An 8754-nucleotide genomic window follows, 5' to 3' on the forward strand; every position below is an offset into this window, starting at 1 on the left:
ATTATTTTAAATATATCCGCTTTGTAAAATAAATCTTGGAAGCATATATTGTTAGTCAAGATGAAAAGTTATTTATGAATACACTTATACATTAATGACTTACTAAAATATAATTAGTTTTGATTGTGAAATAAACATTGACTATTCAGCCATATGGTGTTGGAGTCTCGTTCCGTCGCGTGACTCAATTCAATTCAATCTAAAATTGCGGATGGAAATCGTACAATTTCATGAAGAAAAAAAAACAAAATTTATGCGATGGTTATTAATTACGTGTAAAAAGCATGAGAATGAGGAAAGAGACAAATTAAAAAAAGTTGCGTTTGTAAGTGGTGGAAGGAGTTTTGTGGTAAGGTTTTGGATTGGGAAGTTGTTGTTTGTGGTGGTGAGTAACACGCAATATATATTATATAAATAAATGTGGTTTAAATAAAATTGATAGACGAGTGAGAGAAAAAGAATGGGAAAGGCAAAAGAAGCGGTGGTGGTGGTGGGAGCCCTAGCGTGTGTGTGGTTAGCTATCGAACTCGCTTTCAAACCGTTCCTTACTCACACCCGAGATTCCATCGACAAATCCGACCCGACCCGGGATCCCGATGATGCTACTGACTCTGCCGCCCCTCCTGAAGCCGACGCCTGATATTTTGAGCGCTTCCATGTCGTCGCTGTTATTCGTATTTCGTCAAATTGTCCAAGTGAAATAACATTAGTGTTTTGTGTTTAAATAGTAGAAACATTTTATTCTGTTTTGTGACCATCAGGATCGAATTCTACTGCTAGGTTTTTCTGTTCCCTTTCTCGTGGGAAGTATCATATATTGGACAATTCAATTGGTAAGCTTGTCTTCTTAGCTATTGCAATTGCAATCATGTTGTTAAATAAAACTATCGCAATCACATTTCAATATGTTTTGTTTTGCAATCATCAATGTTATTTCATTCTTCATCAATATTTTCTTTTTGTTGAATTTCATTACACAATAATTATTTGTTATATCAAATTACACTTTGACACAAACATACACACCTTACATTAAGTCTAAACAATTCAAAACACCTCTTAACGTGTTCAGTTTTATTGAATATAAAAATTTATATGAGTTGGAAGCGGAATACTCAGAAGTGCGGTGCATGAAGAGAATTCACTCAACTAGTGATTTGCTCCTTATTGAAATTAAATATCAGCACTATTTGCCAACAACGTATTATAAATGAATAAATAAATAAAAAGAAAACTCAAAAATCTTAATTATGGTCTCCAATACCAGACCATGTGCAATTTGGTTGACCTTACTATAAGTATAACTCTAAGAAATATTCCTAGTAGAATTATAAACTTGATGGATAGCCTCCATAACTTTTTACAAGGATGACTGTGTAGAAAACCATATCTGGGGATACTAATTTTACAAAACTCTCTACTCTAAGTTAGTTTCAAACAATTGATAATAGATTTGAATCATCTCATGTTTGAATTTAACATGAGAGAATTATGTCAATAGTCTCACCATTAAAATGCATTGGATTCTATTTATATATTTTATAAATTGTAAATTTCAATATATTTTAATGGTGAGATCATCAACATAATCCAACATGAAAATACAGTATAGTTTTAACTTTTAGAAGTGAACACGATTTTAACTTTGCTATAAAGGCACATTAAATCACCTCTACAAGATATTGAGTTTTCACACGGGGCACAACACCATGTAGAGGTGTTCATTGTGCAAAAACCAAATAGCATTGGACCGCATTAATGGTTTAGTTCAGTTGTTGAAAACCACTTTTAAATTCAGTGTAATTCTGAACCGGTTTAAAATTGATTTATAAATATAAATTAATTTAATATTTTGAACAAATTTTTAGGTAAAATCGATTTGAAAATAGTTATTCAGAAAAAGAATTTTGAAATTCTTTTGATAAAATATAAATGTAAACAAATTTTCAATAATTTTTTTTTTTGAAATTCTTTTTACTAAATCTTTTTGATTTTTTTTCAAGAAAATTAGATATAAAAAATTTATCGAAAAAAAATATATTCAAGAAAAAGTTTTGATTTTATTTAAAAAAAATTCAAGGAAAAAATGTTTTTGATTTTTTTTTTCCCAAATTTTTCTATAATTTTTTTTCTCTCGATATTTTTTATATTTTTGTTTGAAAAAAATAAATTTTGAAAAATTTTGTAAGAAATTTATTAAATTGGTTGTTGAATTAAGTTTAGTTAACTAAATTGTTTTAAATATGTGGTTTAATTCATAAATCATAAACTATTTAAAGTGTTTGATATTTTATAGTGCAGTGCAATTTAATCTATTAAATTAACTATATTTTTGCCCACTCGTAATTGGGGCTTATCTATTTGATCAAATCTCTTGCACTAGTGAACTGTTTCAGCAAAGACTTTCAACAAATAATACTTTTGTTTATGAAAATAATAGAGTAAATAAATATTTTGATTATTAAAATTATAAGCGTCAATCAAAATAATCTTTAAATATATTGGTAAATATATTTTAAAATTATAATGTGGCAATTTACATGAATAACATAATAATATTTATATCATTACATACGAAACTTTTTTGAATAAAAATTAATCTAGTGTGTTTAGATACTTGCATCTTTACAATTGAGATAGAATGCATCAATATAACATGTCTATTATTATATTGTGAAAAATATACGAAATATATTATTATTTATGTCAACAAATAGTATTGAGAGGTTTAATAGTGCGGGCAAAGTGGGCAACGCCTAATGGGCTTCTCCGATAAGCTGGCATAAATGGACAGGTTGGAATTAAATACTTTTTTGACTCATTTTATCAATACTTTATGTAACAGTCGTTCGATTGTTATAATTCAATTTTTGTTTTATTATTTTCCAAAAATTAATTAAACAAAAAGTCTAATATTACAATATTATTTAGTTTTAAAAATAATTAGTCAAAAAAGTATTTTAATTTATATTTTGTAATTTAACTGAAATCAATACACGCATACCTGTTTCATATATTAATTAATGTTTATAAGAATATTCTTACCAAGATTAAGAAAAATGTTTTCATCTCAAAAAAGGAAAACGTTGAGTTTGTCAAAAAATAAATATTAAATTGAGTCAAATAAAGATTAAATAGCTTATTAGTTATTATGATAATTTTTTATTCATTTCATTATAAATATTAAATCTACATCATTAATCAATATTTACTTCATTATATTTTTATTCAATAAAGTTTCACAAATATTAACGTAAATAAAAAATAAAAAACATTAACACAATTCTATTTGATTTCTTTGAATTATACTACATCATTATCCCCACGTTATTAAAAAAATGTTTGAATAAAAGATTAAAAAATATCTTAAAAAGGAAGTGATTTTTATATTTATAATATTCAATCCAGTTTTATGAATACTTATTTTATGAGAGGTGTTTATGACCTTTTCAAAGGAGAGAGAGAAAGAGAGGTGATTATGACTTTCTTACGAAAAATAGATATAGAAATTAGAAGATAATGATAAAAGAAAAGATGATTACTAATACCACCCGCATGCAATGCTACACATAACAATATTCCATCTCCATTCATTCTCCTCCACTCTTCCCACGATTTATTAAATAATCAATAATATTATTATAAATAATACTAATAAATAATAATTTTAATTATTACTTCAATAATTTAGTATAATAGTCAAAATAGCATTTAAGACCTTGTTCCATCTCCAAATAATAAAATTTCTTTGTACTTAACATGGACAATAGTTTCTCACTCGAAATTTTGTCTATAAAAAATATTAAAAAGTAATTTATTATTAATAGAAAAATAATAAATTGGCGCCCAATCCCCCAAAAAAAACATGAAAATAAAAGAGCACAATCCCTGAAAAATCTGAAAATAAAAAACACTATCTATCTCCACTAAAAGTACACTTTACCTTACCCATATTTCAAAACCTCCCATCACTTGTATTACTTCACACCTTCATTCTCTTCATTCACAAATCATCAATAATAACATAACCACCCTACCCTTTCTACCATTAATGCTTCATTTTTTTCATTCTTCCTTTTTTACCCCTCCACCTTCGTTACACTGAAAAAAATCACCAACAAAACATTCAACAAATTCAAATGTTTCTTCTCACAACTAAACTAGATACATGTTTTTCATCATGACCCACATGGATTTTCTCAAGAAATTCAAACGCTTTAACCCTCTAGAACCTTCTTTAACTATTGTTGGATTCTTTTTCGCTGCTATTCTCTTCATTACTTGCTTTTTTTATATTGATTACAACGCTTTACTTCGCTCTCATGGAAAATCTCTTTTTTCCTTTCATTTTTCTTCTCTATCTTCTTCTATTCAGTTTTTGAGTCAACAAGGTGATAACTGTGATGTCTTTGATGGAAATTGGGTTTGGGATGACACATACCCACTTTATCATTCCTCAAATTGTTCATTCTTGGATCAAGGTTTTCGTTGCTCTGAGAATGGTAGACCTGATAGTTTCTACACTAAGTGGAGATGGCAACCTAAAGATTGCAACTTGCCAAGGTTTTAACTAACCCCTTTTCATATTTTCGTTTGATTTTGTTTTTTTAGGTAATTTTTTGTGTTTTGATTATGTTTGGTAGAAACATAGATAGTGCTCAAAGTATAAAGACAAAAACTTTTTTGTTCATTTGATATATCAATGTTTAGTTTTTGTCTCATTTAGTTGATTGCTTATGGAATCACCTTTCTTAAGCTTCCTTAGATTTTATGTGTTTCCAAAATCAGTTTTTTTTTTTTTTGGATTGTTGAATGTGTTGAAAAAGGTGTTGCGTGTTGTTGTGAAGTGGGTTAGGATGTTTCCTTTATTGGTTTTGTTATAGTGATTTCAATAGTTCTTGTTTGTGTTGCTAATTTCATTATGATTAATTTGGTATCCATTAACACTAGTGTCTCATTCAAGCTCAACAACTACTCGTATAATTTTTATTTTTATTTCTCCGAAAGGAAGAAAGGAATCACTTTTATTTTTAGAGAATGTCAATTTTTTCTTTAATATTATTCTTTTGTGCTTGCTGTCATCTACTTTTTGATATCCATCTTATGGAGCATTCTGTTTATGCATACACTATAGTGTGTTAACTGTTAAGTAATGTTTAATTAGCTATTGGAATGTGATATTTGTAGCATGTTTTTTTTTCTTATGACAGATTTGATGCAAGGAAGATGCTGGAAAATTTACGAAACAAGCGGTTAGTTTTTGTTGGCGATTCGATTGGAAGGAACCAATGGGAATCGCTGCTTTGTATGTTATCTTCTGTCGTTACGAACAAGAGTTCTGTCTATGAGGTTAACGGAAATCCAATTACAAAGCACACAGGCTTCTTGGCGTTTAAGTTTGACGATTTCAACTGTACCGTTGAATACTACAGGTCTCCATTTTTAGTAGTGCAGGGACGGCCTCCTCCCGGGGCGCCTGGACAGGTGAGATTGACTTTGAGAGTGGATCGTATGGACTGGAATTCTCATCGGTGGAGAGGTGCAGATGTGTTGGTGCTCAATGCTGGACATTGGTGGAATTACGAAAAAACTATCAAAACGTAAGCATTTTTTTATGCTGTTCTGGTTTGATCGATTATCATTCTTAATAATTCAATCTTAGAGTGCCCCCTTCTTTTGAATTTTTAAGAACATGTGAAAGAAGATATTAATCATGTGATATTGATTGAATTGAAGCATGAAAATTAGAGTATCATAGCTATTATTTGACAATACTTTGTACTATATAACGTATCATAGAGCTGCTATAGCTGCTTTTTGACAACACTGATATGTGGTTAAACTATATTGATATTGAAGTTGTAATTGTATGTGACTTTGATATTGGTCTGATTTTATTGCTCAGGGGTTGTTACTTCCAAATAGGGGAGGAAGTGAAGATGAATATGTCTACAGAAGATGCATTCAGAAGATCAGTCGAGACAGTAGTTGATTGGATCACCCGTGAATTAAACAGGAACAAAACATACGTCCTTTTCCGAACCTACGCTCCTGTGCATTTCAGGTTTGCCCAAGTTTTCAAACAAATTGACCTATACTTCATTTGATCAAAATTTGTCTGTAATCAATTTGTAAATGGAAAATTCAATCACAATAAGTACTTTCTTTGTGGATGTATTAGGGGTGGTGACTGGAATACCGGTGGTGGTTGTCACATGGAAACGCTGCCCGATTTAGGCTCCTTGCCTGTACTCTCCGACGTTCATTTCAGTACTGTAACTGATGTTTTGTCAGAACACGTGCGTAAATCAAATGTTCTGAATGTGGACTTACTTAATGTCACCCAAATGTCAGTACGCAGGAAAGACGGCCATATGTCTATTTACTATCTCGGGCAAGACCATACAGCCGCTATGCAGCGGCAAGACTGTAGCCATTGGTGCCTCCCAGGCGTTCCTGATTCATGGAACGAGATTCTTTATGCTCTTCTTCTCAAGAAGGAGGGTTTTTCGAAGCAAAATACAACAAATGTTTCTCAAATTTTGATATAAAATAGTCTATACAGTTTGCAGAGAATCACATATATACAAATCTTTGCCAACCCTTCATCATTGGTGAATGACAAGAAGCTGGAAGCTAAATTTTCCATCTTTGTGGTCATTTTCACTAATTGGCGCATCTAATTATGTTAGTTATTACAAAGCAAAGAAATTAACATGTTTGGTATAAGAAACATGTCTTCTGTTTCTATTTTCTAGTTTTACTAGTAATTATAAACATATCATCTTAATTCACCTTAATTATTAATTTTTGAAGATTTGTACATCATAAACTATACAAAGTAGCTTCTTTTTTTGTTTTCTTGTACAAATCTTTGAAAATATAAATAAAGTGAAAATAAGATAGTGTTTATGATTATTAGTTAAAATTGAAAATACAAACATAATATTTCTTCTTAAAATGAACATGCTTGTTGACATGATTTCATGCAAAATGATTGCTTTGACCCTCTTTGTAGTGGTCTGCCATTTTAGATGAACTTTCCTGATGGGAACATAATGTGTGAATGGTGAATTTGAGGGATAGATAGCTTATAGAAAAATAATTAATATTCAAAGATACAAACTTGGTTGTATCAGAAGGCATGTAGCATTTGCTTTTTGTTGGTAAATCTCAAGTGACATTGGTCTTCAAAAGATTAGTGGAAGGTGTGCTAAGTTCTTGCTGTTACATTTTGTACATAGTACTATATATTAAAAGAGATTTTTTTGTGGTAACTTGCTTTCATTTATTTAATTAATATTTATATAAACAAACAAATATCATACAGTAAGGAGGTCACAAGTTCAATTTCTACCGTCATTATTTATAATATTAACATTACTAATATTGATTCATACACACAATCTAGTTCAAGTTTCTAGATTTTTTTTTTTAATCTCATTTGAATGATTCCTGATCATACAAGTTAATAGTTATTGAGCCTTAGTATTTTTTTTTCTTCTTGAAATTGTCATTAGAAAAATTGTCATTTTGTGCTTTGCGTGAACCATACTCGGCAATGCTTCATTGTATTCGATAACATCAAAAGCTAACTTAAACGTGAAGTCAATTTTTTTAATCATTATATTATATTATGTTATACTCCTAATAGTAATAAACAGATCCGAAATAGTCTTCAGAAAAATATAGTATTCTAGCAACAAACGAGGCATATCAAATAAATAATATTGCATTTCCCTCGTGAAGATAAAATCATGCATCTAATCTCTCATTTAACATGTTGAAGAATCATAGGTTTGAATCCCATCAAATGTCCCTTAATAAATTAAGTCTTGGAATGAGTTTATAAAAAGAGTGATTCCTCGTCTTACAAAAATATTTGGTAAAGATAAAATAATTTAATATAAAAATCTAATAGATTATTCGAGTCGAATCGTTCACCATTTTTATTCAAGTACTAAGTTCACTAGTGTTGAATATATATATTGAAATAAAATTTAAGTTTTACATTAAATACATAAAGTTCGAGATGAATTTATAAAGAAGGTGATTGTTCATTCATCCTCAATGTTTACTCAATATATAAAAAATACTACCGAATTAGAATTAATGATAATATCATTAATTTTATTTTTCACTATCGTATTGACGTTTTATATTATCGATTTTCAAAATTTGGAATAACATCAAGATTTTTTAGAGCTAAGGAGAACATCACTTTATAAAGAGAGTATTTTTTTTACTATACATATCGATTTTACAAATATGAGTTGGATTAAATATAAAATTATAATATATATTATTAGATTGTCATTATACGAAGATGAATATCATTTTTAAGAAATACAGTCTAGATTTTACAAGATGGTTGACATGTGTATGTTTTTCCGCTAGAGCAAGTTTAGTGTAAAATGTGTGTTTAACCTAAAATGTGTGTTTATTTCTCAGTCTAAATCAAAAACTAAGTTTTGTTATTTTTAATTTAGAGGTTTAGAATATCTAAATTCACTGCAAACAATAATTTATGCAGCGATAAATCTAAGTTGTTGGATAAAAATTAGTCGAATCACATCGCAAGTTAATTAAAAACTTGACTTTCATCAATTTAATCTTTATCAACTGTTTTTAAATTCAAAATTTTATCGATTGGATCTTCGTCAATAATTGAGATCATTGACGGTAATTTAGAGTCAAAATAAATCAATTTTTGCATAAAATCGACACAAACATATATATATATATATATATATA

At 29.0% G+C, this 8754-nt stretch overlaps 2 protein-coding genes across 2 annotated transcripts; both read left to right on the forward strand.

Annotated features, from left to right (window-relative positions):
- The first annotated feature begins 419 nt into the window (after window positions 1-419).
- Window positions 420-906, forward strand: LOC101501463 (outer envelope membrane protein 7-like). The gene has a single exon (XM_004493600.4). The coding sequence runs from the start codon at window positions 461-463 to the stop codon at window positions 638-640; it is 180 nt and encodes a 59-aa protein (XP_004493657.1). The 5' UTR covers window positions 420-460; the 3' UTR covers window positions 641-906.
- A 3111-nt stretch (window positions 907-4017) lies between these two features.
- On the forward strand, window positions 4018-7277 carry LOC101501781 (protein trichome birefringence-like 10). The gene is made up of 4 exons (XM_004493601.4): window positions 4018-4563; window positions 5211-5600; window positions 5906-6064; window positions 6182-7277. Exons 1-4 carry the CDS (start codon window positions 4169-4171, stop codon window positions 6549-6551), a joined length of 1314 nt encoding a protein of 437 aa, XP_004493658.1. The 5' UTR covers window positions 4018-4168; the 3' UTR covers window positions 6552-7277.
- Window positions 7278-8754: the final 1477 nt, after the last annotated feature.

Source organism: Cicer arietinum, chromosome 3 (genome assembly GCF_000331145.2).
Source record: "Cicer arietinum cultivar CDC Frontier isolate Library 1 chromosome 3, Cicar.CDCFrontier_v2.0, whole genome shotgun sequence".
Taxonomy (NCBI): domain Eukaryota; kingdom Viridiplantae; phylum Streptophyta; class Magnoliopsida; order Fabales; family Fabaceae; genus Cicer; species Cicer arietinum.

Bases quoted from the DNA above. Each gene is read 5' to 3' on its own strand.
- LOC101501463 (XM_004493600.4), top strand. From the start codon at position 461: ATGGGAAAGGCAAAAGAAGCGGTGGTGGTGGTGGGAGCCCTAGCGTGT.
- LOC101501781 (XM_004493601.4), top strand. From the start codon at position 4,169: ATGTTTTTCATCATGACCCACATGGATTTTCTCAAGAAATTCAAACGC. The intron at 4,564-5,210 runs GTTTTAACTAAC...TTCTTATGACAG, and splicing joins AAAGATTGCAACTTGCCAAG to ATTTGATGCAAGGAAGATGC. The intron at 6,065-6,181 runs GTTTGCCCAAGT...TGGATGTATTAG, and splicing joins TACGCTCCTGTGCATTTCAG to GGGTGGTGACTGGAATACCG.